This window comes from Netta rufina (genome assembly GCF_964035555.1).
Source record: "Netta rufina genome assembly, chromosome: 5".
NCBI classification, from domain to species: domain Eukaryota; kingdom Metazoa; phylum Chordata; class Aves; order Anseriformes; family Anatidae; genus Netta; species Netta rufina.
This window is the reverse complement of record NC_140128.1, coordinates 38,404,596-38,427,407: the sequence shown is the minus strand read 5'-3', so window position 1 is coordinate 38,427,407 and position 22,812 is coordinate 38,404,596. Positions and strand designations below refer to the sequence as shown.

The window sequence follows — 22,812 nt, the reverse complement described above, 5'->3', positions numbered from 1 at the left end:
TACACACTATATATATTAAAAAAATGGCTGTTTGGGACTTTGACCATCCAATGAACGAGATCTTACCAAAGCCTGCAAGGAGCAGCAATGCTTTAATGAAAACCCCTTGGGGAAAATGCCTTTTGAGGGTGCTGAGGAATGCAAGAGATCCCCAGCAAGGAGCCCCCAGCTCCCCAGCACGGGAGGGGGACAGCTGTCCTTGGGAGGTGCACCTGGAATTGGCTGCAGCTGGAGGACCAGGTGCGTTTTCTCTGAGTTTGACCATAGTTCAGAGGAGCCCTGCTCGGCCAGCTGCCCCTTCCCTTGTGAGAAAGAGCTGGGGTGCTGCAGGCAGCTTTGCCCAGTGCTGACAGGTTGTGTTGTGGCTTTTCTGTCCTAGAGCTTGTAAGGAAATAAACAGAAGTAATGAAGTTTAGGTAAGGTTCGTGTACACGGTCTCTTGCGTTATATTACCCTGTTTGGCTGATTGTGTTCTTGTGAACTGTTCCTGAAAGGCTTGACCTATGTCGCTGTAGGTGTTTTTTGGTTACAAGGCTTCCAAAAGGGAAGGCACAAGGCCCCACTACAGGGTCACAGCAAGAAGTAGGAAACTTTCTTGATCAAGTTTAACTGTAGGAGAATGAGTGGGCTCCATCTTGATGGGGTGAAAATCCCACACTGTTATGGATGTTCTGGAGAGCTTGCAGAGCAGGTGACCTGTGCTGCTTGATCTATGGTGTAAACAAAGACTGGTCGGTCGTGTTTGCTAATACCTGCCTAAGGGAAAATAAAGAAAAATACAGCTAATTGGTAATCTTTTTCAGATTTGAATCCTCTAAAGTGACATAAAGAGTCCTGAAATCTGTATCCTATATTTAATGAATTAGATGTTTACTCCAAGTAATGAGTACAAGTGCTCCAAAGTTGTTAGTGTGGTTAGCACATTTTTTTCACACCCTCATCTTCCAGAGGAGGGGTGAGGGAGGAGAGGAGTGACACACCTCGGGCTTATGCCAGGCCTGCGAAACAGCCAGGACTGGGTTGTTGATATCCGCAGGCGTCTGTCCTGGTAGAGCAGTTTCTGCCTGGCGCCTGGATGGGATGGAGGTGATGGGAAAGTGAGTTTTGTTCAGCCACCCCCATCAGGTCCCTTCCCTTGCCCTGTGTGCGGCTGTCTGCCACTGACCCCTGGAGCCCGTGCAGGGCTTCCAGGGATGCACTGTGTCTTCTCCCCAGTGCTCATCAGTGCTGAGGAGCTTTTGCAACCAGCCTGGCAGAGTTTCTAATAAGTTTTGGGCTCTCTTAGTGTTGAAAGAGCTTTCTCTAAACCCTGCTTTTAGAAGAAGTCTTCTAGTATCCCCTTACAACCTGCCTATGCTACGACAGCTTCAAAACACGTGCAGCGAAGGGGCAGCCTGTTCCTGTGATCTGAACTGGCTTCTGGTGAGCACGTGCTCCCTGCTGTCCGACCACCTGTTGTTTCTCCTTGTAAAGCCTTTGGGAGCATGAGCAAATGTTGAGTGGTGGTTACACAAGGTCTAGCAGAGTGAGTTACTTCTAGATTTGCGGCCTGTGGACACTTGATTTAGAAATAACAGTGGGGTCAGAGCAGAATTGCTTGTGTTTGGTTGCTGCATGATTGCATGAGCTCTTGGCTGGGAGCAGTGCTAGCAATGCGTAATTAGAAAAGGAGTGATTAAAACTTAAACTCTAAGGTCCCTGTAGGCTTCACTACATCATTCTCAGGTGTTGCTTTTTTGTGTCTTGGCAGGGTTCATCAGTCATGGCACGAAGGGCCTTGAAGCTTGCCTCACTGGCAGCAGCCACTTCTGGCATCTATCTGTATGGCAACAAGTTCCTGGACCCCAATGATTTTGGAGTGGTTCGTGTGGGCCGAGCCATTGCCACAGTAAGTGTCGTACAGGTGAAGTACAGGAAGATTCCTAGGTGGGTAAGGGAATTGGAGTTCACAAAAACTTGGGACTCCTTGCAGTCCCTCTCTCCTTTTCCATTTAGCAGTCTCCCTGAGTCAGACGGTCAGGAGGGGGCTCCTCAAGTTGTTGGCACACTGAGGAGAAAGTGGGTGAAAGCATAGACGGAATAGAGCTGTCATTTGCACACTTTGGAAAGAACCAAACAGAGATACTGGGCTGCAGAGAACTGTTGCTGTCTCCCTGGATTGGGTGGGGCCTTCGGAAGAAGGGCTTGCTTTGGGCCCACATTGCCATCAGCCAGCCTTCAGGGTCAGTTATGTGGTAGGGTCTCCTGCTGCCTTTAACAGTGATGTAGTTCAAACTGCCGTGTCTTGATTTGTAACTTGCACATGCAACTTTTTACACTGGGACCTTTTGTTTAAAGCATTGAGGTTGTTGTATTGGTGTGCTATGGCTGCCATTGCCCTGAGAGCCTAGTTGTAAGAAATTTGGGTAGAGAAGGGCAGGTGCTTTGTAGATCATTCTCAAAGCAAATGTGAAGTGAGAGTGGGAGGTGATCTGCTCCTGAGATTGCATTGGCTTCCAGATATAGAAAATAAATCCTCGCGTCCTTAATAAAGGTGTCCTAATAAACCCTCCTAGCATCATTGCTATTTCACCCTTGTGTTGATCACAGCTTCAGAAAACCTGAGGATGGAGACTGTCAGCCAGGTTGTTGCCTTCTCCTGGGGGCCATTCAGTGATGAACCCATGAGCAGCCAGGAACAAGGAGAGCAGAGACTCAGGAGGGGATGTTGGTCTGTCTGTACCTCACTTGCATTACGCACCTGTCAATTCAGGCCACAGTCTCCATCATTTACAGACCCCCAGTGCTAAGCCTCTGTCTGTGTGCATGTTCTATGACTTCTAAGCACTTAATTAATGAGTTTTACAGGCAGTCAGCTCCTGATAGCAGATGCAATATGAAACAAGCTCTGCTGGTTGGCTCACATGCCATGGCATTTATATGTGCAGGCTGCACAATGAATTGTTGTGAAAACATGTTTATTTTGAAAAGCGTGAGGGCAGAAATATGAATTTTAGTCTTTCCTTCTTAAAACAAGTGTTAAATTTTGTGCTCTGTCCCTGACTATAAAGCAGCACTGCGTGGTGGCAGGGAGCAGCTCTCCCTTTTTCTGCATGTGAACATGGGCACAGAGAGGGAGCACAGATTATTGCAGCTCGAGAAGAGTCTGTTATCCAGGGTGTTTGGGCTGCCCAGTCTGCCCATGAGTTCTGCCTGCTTGATCAATGTTTCTTCATCTACTTGAAACCGGTGTTCGTTTGTTTTTGTGGCTGTCTTCTGTTTAAGACAAAAAAGAGTGAGAAATACTCAGTGATGAGGCTGTGCAGTCGGTCTGTGTTTCAAGTGGTGGTGAGAGCGTATTTCCCCAGAGAAAAAGTAGGGGAAAGAAGATTCTCATCAGACAATCACAGAATGGCAGAGATTGGCAGGGACCTCTAGAGGTCACCTGGTCCAACCTCCTGCTCAAGCAGGGCCACCCAGAGCAGGTTGCCCAGGCCCATCCCCAGGTGGTTTTTGAAGATCTCCAACGAGGGGAGACCCCACAGCCTCTCTGGGGAGTCTGTGCCAGTGCTCAGTCACCCACACAGTATAGAAGTCCTTCCTCATGTTTAGACAGTGTTCCTGGTGTTCCTTTGCTTTAGATGCTGCCAAATCTAAAGATGTGCTTGACTTTCGTGTCCCCTGCCTTCAGGGAAGTCCTAAGTCATGGGCTGAAAAGCACTTTGCTGGCCCTGCTCTTTGATGCCTTTGAGGGTTCTGCACCCATGGCTACGAGCCAGAAGTGCTGCCGGTGCTCTGATGGCAGCATGTGCTTGTGTCTGTGTATTTTTCAAACAAGAATTTTCTGTCTCTTTTTGAAATTTCTGTTGCTTTAATACATGGGACTGCATATGGTCAGGTTGGTCCTGAGAGATCCTTTAGTCCTGCTGAACCAGTGATCTGTCTTCCTACCTTGGGGTCAGCTCCTAGCTGGAAAAGCAGGGGTCAGCTCTCATCTGAGCACTGGCAGCACAAACTGGTCTCGTTCCTGGGCCATACACAGGCTGAAGCCAGTAGAGCAATTCAGTGTGTTCATTTCCAAGAAGCTTTCAGCTTCTTGGGATTGCTCTTTCTGCAAATGAAAGCTGAGGTTCTGTAGCAAACTTTGGATATTGGTGGCATCTACATGGACCTAACATGTCTGTCCTTCAATCTAGCCCTGTCCAGGCTTCTTAACTGGTTGCTTGACCCTATCATTGGATTGTATTCAGATAAAAGGAGGCTGTAACTGGAAGGCTGTAGTTCTTAAGAACTGAGTTCAGCAGCGTCAGATGAAAAAATGTAAGATAAGTTACAGTGTTGGGGCAAAAAAAAACAACACAGCAAAACTTGAAAGAAAGAACACATTGAGGTTAAGAAACCTGAGTTAGACCACTAAGACTCCAGACAGTTTTCATCTGAGTTTGATTAGAAAGATTTGAGTGTGCCTGTATTTTAAGCATGTTGGTTCAGTTGTCCTTTGCGGACTTCCTGAGAAACATGAAGTTCCCTAGTAGAAAATTTCTTTCCCGAGCCTCAGTTCAGGGAACTGGCTTTTGCTTACATGTAGATAGATAAGTATTCAGAAAAAAACATTTTGCCATGACCTGATAAGATCCAAGGATAGCTGTAGGAGTCGTGGAGAGTTAATGGAATCGAAGTGGAAGCACAAGCCTTTGGGATGCTTAATGCTAGGTTGGATACAGGATCTGTTGAAGTAATCTAGCATTTGTAAGCGGAGGTTGATCTTGTAGGTCTTCTTATGTCTTGGAGACTCAGCCTCACACTAACATAAATTATGGTGCTAGTCTTGTATGAGAATGAAGTCAGTAGACTGGGCGGCATCACATCTCAGCCAGTTTCTGTGCTCTGGTAAAGGAACCTGGCAGAGCAGTTGTGCATTTGCCATATTTCTTTGAGGGGCTCCAGGTTGTTTTGGGTCCATGGAGTGAATATTCCGTGCTCTAGCTGGGATATATCTCAGACACGAGCAGGGATTTGGCAATGTCAGGGTTGCCTATCAGGATCATCATAACACTAATTTAGTGTTTAAGATTATGATGTAATTAGCAAACGCTAAATTAATTCCCTCTTCCTCTGTAATACAGGCCAATCTGTTAGCTGCTTCTCTTCAAGTTGGAGGTGATAATTACCCTCGTGGGCCAGAGATAAAATGAGAACCAACTCAAGCATTCATGCCAGGCTGATTTGAACGTCCCTCCACTTCAAAGTTATTCTTTGAGGTTGGAAAGATGCTTTGAATTTTTTTTCTTCCAAATGTGTGTCTGCGTAGCGGTGTAGCTCCTGAGTTCATCATTAAGGGCAAGAGAGCCTGAAAAGCCAGAAGAAAAAAAAAAAAATGTTGTACTCAGTTTCCAATCTGGGAAACAGGAAACGTGAGAAACCTAAGCTCCACATGGAAAAAAGTGTGTCTATTTTTAGCTGATTCCCTGTTGATTTCCTTGTGGAAGCTTCTCTGGTCTTTTGACTGTTTCCCTTGTGTCTGCTCCAGTAATGCTGTTTCAAACCAGACTGGATCCTATCTTCTCCCTGGCTCTGCAGATCCCTCATCTATGCTTGATGTGCTTGATCTGTGTCCTTCCTAGGCATTTTGCAGTGAAAGGGGGGCTGTTATCCCATCCCGTTGTTCATTTGCTGGCATTCTAACTGTGAAAAGAGAGAGACTTTCGACAGAGGATGGAGTTGTGAAATACCCAAGATCCATTTTCAGAAATCATTAGGACACTTAAGAATCTAATGTCTATTGTCTGTGGCTATATTTAGCTAATAAGCTTTAGATGAATCCCCATGCTGTACCTCTGTGATTGGGTGTCTGGCCCTTTTGCCCTCTAGTCCTTCAGGAAGTTGAATATCCCGAGTACTTGTGCTAATCAGGGAGCTTCTCTTCAGTCACTCCGTTCCCTGCTGAGCCATCTGACCAGACTGAGCTGACCAGTGTGGTTAGGCAGGCAGGAGGTGTAAAGATGAAGTGTGGGGTAACTGGTAGGGCACAAACAGGACTTCATGATCTCTCTTACTGGCAGCAGACCTTATCGTGGAAACCCCAGGTGGCTGGCTGAGCATAGGAGCCACAGTGCAAGGTGCTGTACAGAAATTACAAAAGTTATTTGAGTTTCTCATATGGAAGACAATATAGGTGAGCCAAGTGCTGATTCTTTTGGGGGGAGGTGCATATCAATGAGATCAATGCACTGTTTTCCATAAATGTTCATTCAAATGTATTTTTTTGTTTAATTTCTTATGAGTCTGTTACTGTAAACTCCACTACAGAGTCTAGTCTTTGGAGCTGAAGCTACATACATTTCTCCTTAACAGACAATTTATTGTTTTTTTTTTTTTCCTGGTTTAATTTGCAGACAGCAGTTATCAGCTATGACTACCTCACCTCCCTTCGGAGCGTCCCGTATGGATCAGAGGAGTATGACTCCCTTAAATCACAGGTAGGTGATACACTGAGCTGTGTTCCTCAGAAACTGCACAAGGCAAAGGTGTGTTGCTAAAGCCATTGCTGTAATGCAAACTATCAGGCTGTCAGCCTAATAATTCAATATGCCTTCTACTAAACTGTTGATAAAAGCAGAGCCAAACTGCAGCATATTGAATAAAATCTGGCAAGACCTACACTGCCTGATGGATAAGTCACTTTGTCAAGAACAGGCATGTGCAAACAGTGCTCACGTATGCCCTTTAGACATTGATGTTCTTAGTGTATGGGGTAAGATGCATCTGGGCTCTGTTACTGGATCCCTGCTGCCCAGACTGGTAGTGTGGAGGTCAGCTGCTGGGAGGGGTCTGGCAGTGGTTTCTTATCTTGCTTATGCAAGTAGGATAATAGCTGTAATATGAAGGCTGAGAGATTTAAGTAAAAGAAGTGTTGGATGGAAAATAATAGGGGTGTGAATCAGGCTTGCAAATCGTTAAAGAAATTAGTAACTGGGCAAATGAAGGTAGATTGCACTACAAGACTGTCTTCCGTTGTGTTTTGATGTGACTAATTGATGTGAATAGAGAAAGCATTTCTAGTGAGAGGTAAGATAAGCACCTCTGTTGCTCCTCTCAGTCCTGTGCTGCACCTTTCACTCTGTCCTGCAGCCCTACGGTACCTTGAGCTGTGAGTGACACTGAGTCTTACTTGAGTGTATGTAGTGTAGCCAGTGTCTCTGCTATTGCAGCTCAGGGCCTCTTTGGATTGGGAAATATAGGTTGTGCTGAATTGCACACATCTGTGTAACATTTTTAAAGTATGGTCTTTCACCTTCTTTGTCTTAGTACTTGTTGGATTTGGGCCACTGGTGTGGCTGTAATGTATTGGGTAATGCTCTCCAGGGATGCTCAGACCGGAGGGGCTCTGAAGCTGGAAGCAGCGATGGGCCTGGCTTATGGTTGAACATTGGGCTCTATTTCATGCACTGTACCAAGCCTGTGTCAGCCATGCTGGTTCAGACCTTGTCCGGAGTTAGAAATCAATAGCATTTGACTTCAGTATTCATCTGTCAGAAAACCAACACCATCAGTGTGGTCTTCGAGTGTTTGGAACAGTTTGCAGAGCAGCTTTTCTGTTTTTTTTTTTTTGTTTTCTATCCTCTGCTTCTGCGTGAAGATGCTGAACTGTTCTGCTGTAGTTCCTCATCCCAGGTGAGTGGTGCTAATGCACTGGCATAAATAGGGATAAACACGTTGGGAGTCTGGAGCTCTGCTTTCCATCTTCCCATGTCTCTGCCACTTGCTTTGAATCCTGGTTTGCAGAAGCTTTGTAGCTTTCTTGAGCGACACCCAAGTTATGGAGTTATCAATGCTGTGGACAGCTTGTTACTTGGCAGCAGCTCATAGCAGCCCTTGCAAATTCCTGACCTTTTGCCATGTGCCTTCATGGCTTCATTAACCTCTGTCATGCAGGCATTGATGGTTTGTCAATTCGTGCCCCAGGCAGCCAGGACAGGCCCTGTTTGCTGGCACTGCACAGTGTGGTGCTCTCCCTGCTTGGCAGACAGGACCAGCTGAGGCAGCCTCTGCGTGTGGCACGGCCCCTGGCTCTGTGTGGCCAGCACTAGCCTCTGGCTGCATCAAGGAGAATGAGCTGGAAGACAAAGAAGAAAGTAAGTGCAGGCATAGTGTGATATGACAAAGCTCTTTGGCCTTTGGAGGCCTGTCCTGCTGTGGGTAGGTGTTTTGGAAGGCCACCGCTGAGCCTGGAACTAGCAGTAGTCGTGGGTCCCTCAGCAACGTCACCGCAGTGCTTGTGCTAGGAAAGCATCAGCTTGGCAGCAGAGGCTTTTCTGGGCTTAGAGCACTGCACAACAATCCCTTTATTTCAATGCAGCTCCAAGTGGATGGCAACCAAGTTTTTACCATCTTGCAGCTCTTTGAACAGCTTGTGGGAGCTGAGTTTGTTGGTGTTGGACCAGCTCAGAAGGGGGTGACTTCTAAGATCTGTTGAGTTGGTACTAAAGGTTAATCAGTGGATGGGACCAAGAGGATGTGAATGACCCTCCCAAGTATGTGTTGTAAGTAAAGGATATTTATTTAGATGTTACTCATACTTGCCTCTCTCCTGGATAGATCTTTGGTGCTTTCAGACGTTCATTGTATTCTTTTGGCTTGCTGTTCCTCTCCTGAAGCCAGCTGCACCTCCTCTTCATATGCTGAGTTTGGAGTTTCCTTTTAAACATGTGTGTGAATTGTTTACTGATTTCCAGTTTCATTTCTGGTTCTGCGCTTGGAACAGAGATGCTGCGAGGCAGGGGCTTGGTGTCCCCGGGACTGCGGATAGTGCCAGCAGGTCTGGGTGCAGCTGCTGTGCCTCTTCCTCTGGTGAGGGGGTCAGTGCAGCTGCACTTGTGTCTGGGCTTGCATCTGGGAATGGGGAAGGGCTCCCTGCTGTGTAGCTCCTCCTGGTACTCAGCATACTGATGGGTGCTACTTGAGTGCAAATGATAATGCTTAACTCTTGGTGGATTCCCAGCCAGCCTCCAAACCAGGGCTTCTAAAGGAACCCACAGGCTCAGCTGGGAGATGGGAAGCCTCAGTGGCAGCACCAGTCCCTGAGCCCGTTGGGGTGAACCAGGGACATAGTCATTAGGAAGCAATTAAATGCTGAGCAGATCAAAAAGGAAATGGGTTCCCTGGGGGCTTTTAGCCAGGTTCCAATGTAGCTCCAAGGAAAACTCTTCAATCTTACTCTATCTTTCTGTTTCTCAGGCACCACTTTGATGCTAATGTCCTCAGCTAGCCAGATCTCAGCACCTTTTATGGTCAGTAGATCAGGGAAGTATTTTCTGCTTTCCACAGGGCAGGAAGCAGTAGCTGGAATGCCTCTGTGTGACCCTGGGGCTGGTTTAAATCACTTACACATCTCTGTTTTTTCCATCAGCCAGGAGACATGAGGAACCACCTTCCTGAAGGCACTCGTAGCTCTTATTAAACAGCGATGAAGAGGGAAGAAGTCTTATCTTTTCCACTGCTGCCACTGCCTTAGCAGGGGTAAAGCAGTGCTCGCTTCAGCTCACCACTGGTGAGACCATACGTGGAACTGGATCGTTCTCCTGAGCCCTTTCCTGGGCTAGCTGCCTTTGTCCTGCTTGTGATGATATTGCCAACGTACTGATGGCAAGGCCAAGTGGTGTAGCCATGGTTAGCCCCAAGACTCTGTATGTCTGTAAGTCCAGTGTCAGTAACATCTGGGGAGCTTTGAGGTTTCTTCAGTGCTTGTCTCTTCCACGAAGTGGTTCTGACCATCTTTGTACTAGTACACTTGGGCATTTCTTCCTATTCCTGTCTCTGCTCGTACCGAGGATCAGAGGAGGGCACAGAGCCATTTCCCAAGTGGGACATTTCTTACCCGTTACTTTCTCAACAAACAATTTTATTCTGTAGAGGGCTGCATTTCTCTGATAATCTTCTGCCTCCTTGAGTATTTGTCTCCCCAGTCCCGAGTCAGCCTACTCTGTGACATTTCCAGCGTGGCTCGCTCTCATCACAGCACCTGCATGTCTTGGTTGACACTTCTTATATTGCCGGCATCAATTTCTGTTGATCCTGCTGTCAGTCAGGAGGTATCTCGCAACGAGCTGTTTGTTTAAGGGCTGGCATCAGTGGGCTCCTATGTTGTTGTCATTGTAGTGAGAGGATCGCAGCGGGTCAGTCATCTTGCAGGTTTCTGCACTAGTGGCCACAGCTGAAAATCTTGTCATCTTCCGATGTACGACAGAAGGTACTGCTGCAAATGTTGATGCAGGTATTTTTTTAAACTGAGAGGAGATGGCAAGGAGAGAAAGGATCTCTGGTCTAGGTGTCTCTGGAGACGGTAAGAATCCATTCTTGAATTAACTTTGCTGGCAACAGAATTGCTTTGTCAGGGAAAAGACATTTGGGGAGGTTAATTAACTTTCTTCCTTTTGAGAGCAGAATGTGGTGGTTCTCATTCAAACTCTTGGTTATTGGGCTGTCAGTAGCTGGGCAAATATTTGGAAGGTGTAATCTTGTGCCATCATTATACAGAATGGGATTTCTTGCTCCATAAGAGTTATTCCTGGCATATGTTGACTTTATTTCTCAAAGTGAGGTGGGTATTATCAAAAAAGAGATGTTTCACAGTGAAGTTGCCTGACTGAAGGATCCTACTGCCCTGGAAAGAAAGAGTGAGCACACGTGCATATTTTTTCCAAAAATAGCCTCCAATTCCTGGATAGCTCAGACCAGTAAAACAGCCTGTGTCTGTGGCCCTTCCCCATGGTTAAGTAATGCTGTGTGCCTTAGTAGGAAGGGCATCTTAAAATAGTTCCTTCGTGATGGAGCTGGGCTGTGTCTGCAGAGAGCAATGCCTGGGAGGTCTCCGTGGCATTCCTTCAGCCAGCCCTGAGCAGGGACTGGGGGCTGTTCTGCACCACAGCCTGTGCGTGCAGTGGTGGTTCTCTTCGACTTGAATTTGTGGTGAACTGGGATGAGGAGCAAAAGATCTCCCTTACGAGACATGGAATAGCCATTAGGTGGCAGTGACTTCCTGTCACCAAGCTAAATGGGAACCAGTAAGAGGTGAAGAGCCTCACAGCCCATCTACAGTCCCTGAGCTGATCATGCGAGGTTGCCCCATTATGTCCTCCCCAGGATATCTCTTCATCTAGAAGGCATGGTTGGAGCTAATGCAGTCTAAAGAAGCTACTAGCAGGGCCAGCTGTTGGTTTGATGACTCTCCATTTGAGCGCTGCTGTCTAGCAAGCTTCCTGCCAACACATAAAGCATGAAAGCTTTGCACTGAAAACACATAACAAGCTGTAAAATAAATCTTACAATTATAAGAAACTTCCTTTTCCTCCTTCTGCTTTCTAGAGTGCTGTCAGCTGAATGTTATGGCCACAACATCTCTAGGTTTTAATTTAGTAGCATTGCAGGAAGGTCCATTTTTTGGGATGTGTGCCTACAAAGCAGGATGTTCTTCAGTCCTCTGCAGGGATTTATTCAGAGAAATGGGCCATTGTGACACTTCTGGAGGAGGAGGAAGGAGAGAGGTGAGGGGAAAAGAGGCAGTGCCTCATCCACTGCACTTGTCTTGATGGCTCTGCACCCTCATTCCTGAAACGCTTCTCTCCAGGAGCATGGGTGAGGTGTCAGGCACGCCTCTGGTCTGCGCAGAGGATTTCCTAAGTGGTCCTGCACGTTCCTGGCAGCTCCCCAGCAGAATGAAGCTATGGGCCTTGCAAGCATTTTGCCTTCTCTCCTCCAGGTGGGGCTATCCCTTTGCATTTGAATCCCTGCATCCTTACAGCTTCTGAAGAGGTACCTAATAGCCAGAGGAACATCTGAAGAACATTTCAGCTGGTGCAGTGAGGAACCCATCAGGGAGCTCTTGAAGGATGTAGGCTGTGAGGAGCTTGCACCATGAGGAGCACTATAAAAGGAGCAACTGGGAAGCGAAGAAATAATTTTATTTGATCTAGTGTTTGGACTACACCTTGAGACCTAATGTGGAACGAACACTTAATGCAAAGTCAGACTTGTAAAGAGAGGCTCTGAAGAGTGTGTGGTTGAGACTTATTTGCCTAGATTTTCATCCCAGGTGTGAGTGTTGCAAATAGACATGATTTCTCAGAAAGTTGAAGAGGGAAGGATGCAAAAAGAAAGCAGGATTGCATAAGATGCTACTTGAAGGAACTTAAGACTGTTCCCATTGACTTTGTATCAGACCCTTTGTAAGGATGTTTCCTTAACGAGGGATTGTGTAGCCTTGAACACAAGGTTGGTTTAGATAACCTCAAAGAATCAGAAAGCCCATGTTGGAAGGGACCTCAGAAGAACATGACCCAGCCCTTCATGGGAACTGACAGAAGCTGAAACAACTTGGTTGTTGGAGGCTGCTTGTTAAATCAATAGAGATGGCAGGTAACCAGTGCTTTACCTATTTAAAAAAAAGAAGACGTCTGTCTTGAGAATTGAAATAATACTATCTGAGATTGGGGAAAAATAGATAGGTAAACATTCATATGGGGCTAGAGTACAGCAAAGTTGAAACAGGTAGACAGACTGATGTTGCATGCAGAGGATATTTCATATAGCAGGCCAGGTCGGAATTGTAGAGAAGAGCTGAAAACTGTGGATTTGCTCTGCTAAACCAGTGACCTTATCACGTTCTCCCCAAAGTGTATCTGATAAAAGAATGTGCTGGAGGGTAGCACACAATTACCTTACCTGTCAAGCCAGTGTCTTCATTTGGTCTGGGAAGTGAGTGCGGAGGGGATGGCTGTGCTGGGTGGTGTCTTGCAAACGCTTCCATGAAGTTCTTGCAATGTGGAAGGCGTCTTGGTGGCTTTCAAACAAACCCTTTCACCTGTGTGAGGGCTACCCAAGTTGCATTCTTGAGGTAAAGGTATCCCTGAAGGCAACTCTGCTGTCTTTTCTCCATCTAGTGCCTCAGGGCCAGGCCAGACTTTGTCAGGCTGAGGAAGCCCTGTCCACCGGGAGAAAAAGGCAGCTGTTTCTCTGAGTTTGTCTAGAGACAAAGCAAAACATAGAATCCAATGCCAGGCTTGGAAGCTACTGCTTAATTTATTGACTATGGTGTCTATGCCCTGCCTAGAAACCTGCTGATGTGAACGTGTCTGCATTTCAGTAGATCTGGACAGAGGTGTGTCTACGTGTAGATGTGTGCCTGTGTGTTCAGCATGTGAGCATTTCTGCTCAAATAGCCACTTCCAAGACAGAGTCAAAGATGGCTTTGAGTGAATCCGAAATGGTAATCACATTCCCTGCTACCATAGTTAAGTGTACTTCTTATCCCAATAGAATTGGTTTGGGGTTTCTCCCATTCCTTTTTTTTTTTTTTTTTTTTTTTTGAGAGAGAAAGAGCCCTGTCTGAGTGACTGCAAATTGTGCTGATGGTGCACCATCAGAGCAGCTTGCTGTTCCCTCCTCTGCAGCAGCAGCATCTTGGCAGGTCTGACACCAGTAACAACTTGTTTTTGTCAGTGTACTGAGCTGATGTGACTTGGAAGGGGCCCACAGGGAGCAGATAAACATAGTGGCAAGGGTCATCTTCATACAGCCTCCGCTCTGTTCCTAGCTCCACTTCAACAATGAAGCTGCGTGTGAGCCTGCACATACACACGCATGCACAGTGCTTTATGAAATGCCTCCTGCCAAGCTTGCACCCATTTACTGCCTTGCCAGCTTTGCTGAATTTAGAGGTAAATTCACTGAAAAGGTCACTAGCAGAATTGCTTTTCAAAAAAACAGCTCCTAAAATGCCTTTACTGCCCCTGCAGTTTCTGTTGGAAAATATATTGGTTTTGAGTTGCCTGTGAACTCTATATCCGTGCAGCCTGTTTGTTATCGTAGGGTTGCTCTGAACACAAGTTGTTTTTTTCAGCATTGCTGAAGGGCAGCAGGCTTTGCACTCCTATTTGTTTATTGTAGGATTGTTGTGTGAAAAGAAGTAGGGAAGATAGGCTTTCTTCCCCGGAGCCCTTTCCTTTGTGTTCACAGTCGGGCATCGCAGCTGGACATTTCCAGAGCCCAGCAGGAGCTTTCTCATCTCTGCAGTGCCCTGGTAGTGCCTGTTCTCTATCTCTTCTTTTACAGGACAGCTTCCCTGCTTGTATTTCTTTCAGTAAGCTGAGGTTTTGCTGTGGTAATCTGAATTGGGAGACATCCATTGCCAAGACACAGAGTGGTGATCCTTGACTGAGCAACGTTGTAATGAAATGATCACTCCTGAGCAATGGGGAGCGAGCAGCAGCAAGGCTGTTAGCTGGGGCCATGTTTTCCTCACCCTGGGCTTGTGCTTGTGCTGGGCTGTTCACTTGAAGATGAGATATCTGCAACCTGCTGTGTGTGGAGGGCTCCCAAGAGCTGTACCAGCTCCTGCCTCCCTGACTGCCATGGCTTACATCCACTGCAGCTTCCCTCCACCTTCACTGGCCCCAGAGGCCACAGGTTAGGGACTGTGTGTACCAGGAACGAGGGTGATGTCTGATTCTTCTAAACCTGTATTTTGATTTTGGGGTAGCAAGAGCTTGGTGTGGCTCAGGACTGGGCAAAATGCAAGCAGCAGTAGCTTTATACAGGCACCTCTCCTGGTGTATTCCCATCTGAACACAGGCAGCTTCCCATGCTGTCTCTGCACAGACACTCCACCCTCCTGCAGGGCTTTTACCAGATGGGGCACAGACTTTCTTCACCCAGCACCGCACTTAGTGGTGCCTCACATGGCAAAGGTTCGCCACAAGATTGATTTTTTTCAGAGAAAATCAAGACCCAGGTCCTGTGTGGATTCATTGTCAACCCCAGGCAGGTCTTCCACGCTGCAGCTTTGCACGCTTGTGTCAATAGCAGCTGAGCCAGGAGAATTTCCCTTCCCAGTCCTTCTCTAGAGTAAGGTTCCCTGCAATGGCTGAGCTTGATCTTCACCTGGAGAGATGAGCACCTACGCATGCTTTAACTTCTTTCCTAGAAATCTCACTCCCAAAATAGTCAGACATCAGGTTCCATAACGTGCTCAAATTTAATGAGCTTCCAGTTCAAGAAACTCTTTCATTTACGAGCAGCCTACAGAGGCTGTTACATTTCATATTAGTATTGAAAGACTAATGCAGGTTTGTGGCTTTTATTTGAAGGATACTAAATTTAAATAAAGCAACAACAAAAAAAGACATTCTGTCCTTCTGCAAAATCTTTGAAATGGTCGGGCATATATGCAGCTAATGAAGGAAGGTTGCTTAAAATATCTCCAAAAACATTTACTGCTTATAATTACTGGACATATGTGTAGTTAATTAAAGAAATAATGTACAGATAAGACACAACCACCATCCCAGTAGCAGATGCCCCTCCTTCCACCTGCATTGCTCAACAAATTTCATCTCAAGAAGGGAAATGAATTCTCAATTGCAACATGCCTAGTAATTAACCGCACTGTAATTCCGATGTGCAGTGCTGTCACCCACCATCGGGTGGGAGTGGAAAAGGCACTGCATTTTGTTGATGGTTGAACATTTGTTTTCCTCATCATTTTGACACCAGAGGTAATTGCCATTCCTGAAATATTCTCTCGCTATCATTACAAAGCAACTGTTAGGGACAAATTAATTATGAAGAGTCTCGTTATGACAGATTAATAGGCCAACAGAGGAGATTTCTTTTCCTCCTTTCAGGCAATTGAATAGTAAAATCTAACAGCTCCCATATAACTGTTAGGAACATGTGCTTTACTGTAAACCAACACTTATTTTGCTGGAGATGAGGGATTTGCAAGCCTAGGAATAGTGTGTAGAATGTGTTTCCAAACTTGCTTTTATTGAGCTTTTGGCTTCCCGGTATTGCATGCCAAAATCAGCATGAGACAGGGTATTGCCATATGGAGGGGAAGTCTTCGTGGTTGGGATTGGACTGATGGGGTCATGGGTGAGCAGTGTTGTGAAGGCTTGGAAGTGAGGAATGCTGGATGTGTGGGTTCGATGGATTTTAGAACAAGACAAAGTCATTACTTAGGCTGTTTTATGGCCACTGAGGGTTCCTGGTGTGAGGAATGTCAGATCCGATGTGCTGGTTGAGTTCCAGATAGCCAATGATGTTCTGCCTGCCCGTGTCCCTCTGGAAGTTGCAGACTACTTGTCCTAAATTATGCTGAGGACTGGTGTGGGGTGGCCCTAAGACAGCTGCAAGCCTGTGGTGGGAGTGACTGAGGCACTCTGCCTCCCTGTGACTGAAGCGTTGTCCAAGCCCAAGAGCACAGGAGTTAGAAATACCCAAATTGCTCATGGCTGCGTTTAGGAGTTCACCCAGCTATGTGTAGTCAGGACAACAATTTATATAGACTTGCTTACAGGGCATTCAAAGAGGCAGTGAGATGTGCATCTCATCACTGACTGCCTACTGTGGGATGCCAGTGAATCCGAGGTGCTGATGAGCACACGATTAAGAAGGAGCTTATTTTAGGACTTAAAGCTGCCTCCTGGAGGAGGCCTGTTAATGTTTCACTGTGACTTCGGCCTCCTTCATAGGATCTCTGCGTCTCTGTCAAGTATGTAAATATTTTAATCTTAAATATACTGGAAGTCACAGACAGCATTGCTTCTGGATTACTAGCATCTGATTTCTTCTTATTGCTTTGCTTCATGTCAATCTTGCATGATGGCAATTCTCTGTGGTCTTTTTTGGCATGCAAGTTTTGTTAGAAACTGCCTATTTTTGACTTGTTTGTTGATGAAGATTCTCTTGCCTATTGTCTCCACTGCAGTGTCACCTTTGTATGTTTTTTTTTTTTTGTCTGGTTTTAGTCTCTTATATCAGGTCCTTGTCCTGTTCTCAAAGGAACCTCAACATTTGCCACATGAGATTCAGACTGAAACCTCCTAGATGATGTTTTGTATCTCAAATTGTGGCAGGCGCTGCCAGATTTGTAGTTTTGTCCACAGAAGAGTTGTAATTGAGTGATGATGGAATAGGCTTCTCTTACCCTGCTCCTTGGGGTACTTGCAGAGGTGCTCTGTAGTAATCAGCATCTCATATTAAGAAAAAAACTATCCTAGATTTCCACTGGATAAAGCCCATTTCTTGCTGTTTGTAGCTGCTTCTCTGGGAGGGTGGGGGATAAAGGTAGAGAGATTCTTTCGCAGGCAATTGGGCAGAGATCATTTCAGAATGCCCTAGGCTGAACCACTCGTCCAGACTATGGACCAGTCACTGTGGTCTTGGATGGGTTAGGTAACCTGAAGGTGGAGGCTTTCTGCTCTTTTTCTTGTTGGCTTTGTGCCCAGCTCCCCATGCACTGACAATATTTCTTGTTGTACCCAGTTTCTCAGAAGTAAAATAGTGGCTTACAGTGAGTCTGCAGGTGGAGGGATGCTCTGTTTTCTTAAATTTAGAATGAAAGAAGACATTCAACAGCTTTACTGACTCTTTTCCTCTTGTTTCTTATAATATATTTGACATTTACAAATGCAGCATCCCTACCTTGTGGATGCTCATTCATCTCTTAGATGAGAGAGAGAACTCAACACCTGGCAATGGAAAGGGCAAAATGTTGAATATGTAAGCATATATAAAGATGATCTCAATTTTATTCCCTTCACATCCTCAGTGAGCCCCAGCCAAGTGTTGTTCGTTGTGATACCAACTGCAATAAAGGCAATTGTCTCAGGTACTGCTGGGGGTAATTCCTTCTGCCTACGGTGGGAGCAAAAGTAATCTGCTCTGGATAATGACTTACCAACATACAGGTTCACCTGGGCTGTTGGTTTGTTTATCTCAACGTGATGCCATGTCAAATATTTTTACTTTTTTGAACTGCTATCTCATGCCTTTTTTTTTTTTTTTTTTTTTTTTTTTTAAGTGGCACCCTCAAAGCCGTTATAGGTTCTCTGTTGCTTGTGCAGCCAGGAAGATTCAGTAGACCAAGTGCTATCTCCAGTAGCACCCACGTAAGCCCATTTTTTCCCAATCCTGCTCCCATTGGCACCTATACAAACCTAATGTTTCCAGTATGAAAGCAGAGGAGTGGCTGTGAGGAAGGATCTGACCTTCTAATTGCAGTTTAGCAAGTCTATTGATTGTACGTGGATCAGGAGAGACATCAGCTCAGTCTCCCATGGTGGGATCATTGCTGGGGTGCCAATAGACACCAGCAGCCTTTCTGGGTGTGTAGCTCTGTGCTCTTTGCTGGAGGAAAAAGCTGGAGTAATTTATGTGTTTTTCACTGAAGTCAGCAACTCTGGCTGATACCCAGAGGGGAACAGATCTGCTGAGTAACAAAGGGACATTTTTTCTTTTTTTTTCCCCTCTTCATCATAGGCCTTTTTAAATTAGGAACGCGCTATACCACTGATGATGACTTAGTGCCGCCACAGCCACTCTCCTTCTGTTGGACGTAGTGCTATGACAGTCACTGCAGTTTTTTGGAATTGACAGCATAATCCCATGGTTGTTATCTTTCCTGACTTCCTAGTCAATCTAATTTAATCACTTCTAGGTATTTCATGTGTTGCTGTCTCTCTCCTCTTCAGGCACCCTGTTCCTCTGGGAAGAGGGCTGTACTTTAAAGGTCAGAGCTTCTCAGACTAAAGAAGGGGAAAAGAATCTGCCTCTGTCAATTTGGTAAGGCAATGTCTTACTGAGGTCTCTAGAGAGGCTGCGATGGAATTTCTTCTTTCTGTGCTCTGTGACCAAACTGTGAGTGCTGGTGCTCATCTGTGTGGCCGTGACTGAGGGAGCCTGGTTGCTGTGCTGTCCCGGCCGTTGGAGTGACCTGCCAGGAGAGAAGCTGCATATGCACAAGGGGGAGAAGCTGCTGTCGCAGGGCTTCATCGCCTGACGTTGACTGAGATAGGTCCTGACTGGAGGTCAGCTGTGACGTGCAGCTGGTAGGGTGGGATTCGACTGCTGGGAAGAGAAAAATGTCAGCCCGGATTCTGTGGTGCTGACAAAGTGGATGTGACGATTTCTCCCCTCCAGCTGCAACGGCTGCCTCTGTGCTTCCTTCTTCCCCGCACTCCCACACTGGGGAGAGCAGACTCTGTGACGCTACCCCATCTTGGCCCACTGCTGCTGAGCTCGGTGAGACTTTGCTGAGCTTTCTCCATCTTTCCTTCTGTTTGGAACATCCATCCTGATGTACCTTGCCAGTCAATGTGGTTCATCGAGACTCCATGGCTTTTCCAGTGCCATTTTATTGCAGGATGGAGTATGGGTACTAAGGGAAGAAGCTGTCAGGTGTTCATCTTCATCTCTGCTGCTAGGCTCCTTCACTTTCCTTTGGAGGCCAGGAATATTCAGCATTGAACAGATGGCCTTGATACTGATTTTATCACATCTTCCACCTCTTTGCTATACCTGGTAACACTCTGTGTGCTTCCTTTCCCATTTACAGTGTCTGACCTCTTGAGCAGTTGGAAAATGTTACCAAGTTAATCTGCCTGGTATCACCTAGTTCTATTATTAAAGCAAATCACGAAACTCCTGATGCCATTCTGGTTCAGCTGTCTTGTAGGGGCTCCTGACATACTCCGCCTTGTTTGTTTTGCTCGCTCTACTTTATCTGGGACTTTGGACTTTTTTTTTTTTTTTTTTAAGTGAAGAGACCATCTCCATACCCTTCTCCCCAGTGTGCAGCTTCCCTGTGCATAGCCAGAACTGATTCAGTGGCAGCTAATCCCTACTGTGGCCTCGATTGAGCTCATTTCCCCACCCTCCCCATGGCCCAGGACCAGCACTCTCATCCCATGCTACTGCCTACCCAGTGTTTCCTTGCATGCCTATGGCTGTCTGGGGAGCGTTCTCCCTTTAGGTAATTTTTGCTGCTCAAAATTATTTCTTGCTGTTAGGTTATTAGTCTCCGGAATCTGTAGGGTGTGTTGTCAGCAGTTTCTGTTTAGGGAACACTTGTGAATATAACATATCTCAGTTGATCTTGCTCCTTACAGCAACTGAAAATAGCAAAAACAAACAACAAAAAAAAAAAAGCAGGGTTTAATAGGACTGATGGCTGGGTGCCCCCCCCCATAGCTAAACACACAGACGCTTAAGATGGTGTCTTTACAACCCTCAGCTTGTTTCTACTGCCAGCCCACATGATTTGATCCAAGCTGAGCTGAATTAATTTTGTTAGCAAGGTTCTGAAAGATGCTGTGTCACATTTATTATCGTTTCACCTGCCTCTGTACCAGGAGCTGCAGGCACTGTGATCAATGGATTAAGACACGTGCAGCTTCTGCATATGTCTCTCTGCAGCCGCGGTGCTGAGTGAGCTCCTCTCCTCCATGGGTGCTCTGATCTTAAGACCTGATCTTAAGTTATCTTGATGAGTAGGTGCCATTCATGCAAGTGTGCCTACCCCAAAAGAGAGGCTGTGTGAAGGGTCTGTTGTGTCATGGGTTGTTTTTAGAGTATTGTTTTCTGGAGAGCACTTCTCTCAGGGTTGAAAACAGCTTCAAGAGAGAATGGACTTCATGCTGTGTGTTGGACACAGCTCAGCACTTTTCTTTCCCAATAGGAAAGGTGGATACAACAAGGCATTTCCATACCTGTGTGAGATCATCTGGGGGATGGATGTAGGGGTAAGCCTGCAGACGGCCTGCCAGCAGAGTCCTGGCGTGTGGCACAGTGCCTGCACTGCCCCGTGAGTCCTCTGCCAGTCCAGCAGCCCAGCCGTGTGCCAGACATCCTTGGTGGGTGCATTGCAGATCTGTCAGAACCCAAAAAGGGTTCAGCAAAAAGGGTCTGAAAACAGCATTGGGGTTGTTTTAGCATTGTAAATAAAAGATAAAGGCATGACAGTGATAGAAGGGAGCTATGTGAGATAGAAAATGTCTGATTTAACATATGGAATGGAAATGAGCCTTCCTTTTGCATTGGTGCCCTCCAAGTTTCCTCAGAACTAGATCAGGCTTTGGCATGTAAGTTTCCCATACTGCCCAGAGGCTTCAGAACATCTTATCGTTGTAAATTTCTCTTCCCTTTTTACCTTCCAAAGTTTAACTTTCATATCTGTAGTGAGGTGATACCTGCCCTGGTGTTACTTTGGTGTGTATTTACAGTAAATCATCAGCTTCTCTAACTGTGAAGGAGAGACCATCTGAAACAGACAGGCATAGATGCTAGAAGCGAAAAATGTCTCTGAGATAAACCTGACTGGTAAGAGATGGTCTTTTTGCAAAGTTCTGCCTGTCCTTTTGTGTCGGGTGTGTCATGTAGGTAATCTAGCACAAAGAACAGAATCGGGAGCTTTGATTTTTATTCCCAGTCCTGCCAGTGGTGTTCCTTGTGGGACCCAGTTGAATTGTTTCATTCGTTTGAGTTCATTTTCTTGGATCAAAGGAGAAGAAAGAGGGTTTGCCTTCGTGAAATGCTTTCAGAGGTGTATGTGAAACTGGCAGTAAGAGTGTTAAATAGTCTTATGGTTAAGGCTCCTAGACTATGAGCCTGTGATGTCTGGAGGCAGAAAGGGGTCAACTTGACTCTCAGATTGCAGTGTTCAGCAGTTTGATCTGGAACCATTAGTTGGTGAGCTTGGGCAGGTAATGCCATAGCTGTAGAAGTGCAACATCCCAGTTATTTCAGCTGTTATTTTTCCCTTGTATCTGACCATCCCTTCTGTGCACTCCTTGTTGTCCCTGCTAAGGAGACTTAGAATAGTTGCATTATATCACAGAGGTGTTTAGATGGGAACAGCTGCTCCCTTCTGATTTTTTTCCTGAACTGCCCCACAGATAACTAATTGCAGCTCAGTTGCTTCTATTAGCTATTTACCTAAAATTGAGCTGGCTAATGAAAATGTTTCTAATTAATACGAGGCAGATTAAAACTCATTACAGCAAGGTCGTCAGTAATGAGAGATAATCAGAGCACAAATGACCGAGCTTGGAGCAAAATGAAGATGGAACTCAAGCAGCCGATCGGCGCTGGCTGTGCATGCACCAGCCGGCAGAGATCAGCAAGGTGGCTGCTGGTGCTCGGCGCTGGGGTCGAGCAGTGCTGCTTCCTCCTCCCAGTGCAGCCTGGATGAGACTGGTCAAAGAGATGGACCTCTGCCAAGTGTAAATGGGTCCCTAATCACGGGGTGTCTCTAACTAGGGCTTTGTTGCTAGGCCTGCTAGACACCAGTCCTCCAAATGGTTGAGAATCACCTTGTGGTATTAGTGCACTGTAGGTGGGAGGTCAGTGCCTGCGGGTGCTTCTGCATGGAAATTTGCAGTTTTGATGGTTCAAAGGGTGAGAGGTTGCATATCTGTTTAGTGGGGAGTGGGCTGGCTTGGAAAAGGCTTTTCCAAACTTTCTGATTTCCAGAGAGGATTTCATTTAACGGTGAAATGTGTTCATTTGCTTTAATTTCAGTTGCTTTAGCACTGGTGATGTAAGGCCAACATCAGATTTCAGCTGACAGAGGTTCACTGCGTATATCCTTCTGTTTGTGCAGTTCAGTGGCCGTCCTGCTGGTTGCGTGACACTGGGTTCATGGAACTGAGGGGCTATGACCTTGTCACTTCAGGACAGAGATGATCCCTTGAGACTGTATCCTTTGCAAGCTATAACTCTTTCCTACTTCCTGGCTGTCCCACTGGCTACCTGCTGTTGTGCTACAACTTCTGAAGGATTTTGATCTCTGCTAGGACTCTTTTGAGCTCTGGCAGTCAAAACTGAGAATTGGTGGATGCCTTTTTACCCAGGGTTTGCCCTAAGTGGAACTAACCAAAAAGTACAGGACTAAAAGGGTGACAACACACCTGCTGAAGTGAGAACTTCTGAAATGCCCTGGTCTCCTATGGTTAGACAGGCACAGACAAACCCATATGAATGTTACACGTACCTTAC

At 46.1% G+C, this 22,812-nt stretch overlaps 1 protein-coding gene across 1 annotated transcript in view; it reads left to right on the top strand.

Annotated features, from left to right (window-relative positions):
• Nucleotides 1-1,762: 1,762 nt before the first annotated feature.
• ADCK1 (aarF domain containing kinase 1) overlaps nt 1,763-22,812 on the top strand; it is a gene marked incomplete at its 5' end in the record, with an annotated part of 76,333 nt that continues 55,283 nt past the window's right edge. Inside the window, 2 exons of the mRNA XM_084286932.1 lie at nt 1,763-1,888; nt 6,375-6,458. Of these exons, the coding sequence (XP_084143058.1) occupies nt 1,763-1,888; nt 6,375-6,458 (210 nt within the window). The remainder of the gene's footprint in view (nt 1,889-6,374; nt 6,459-22,812) is intronic.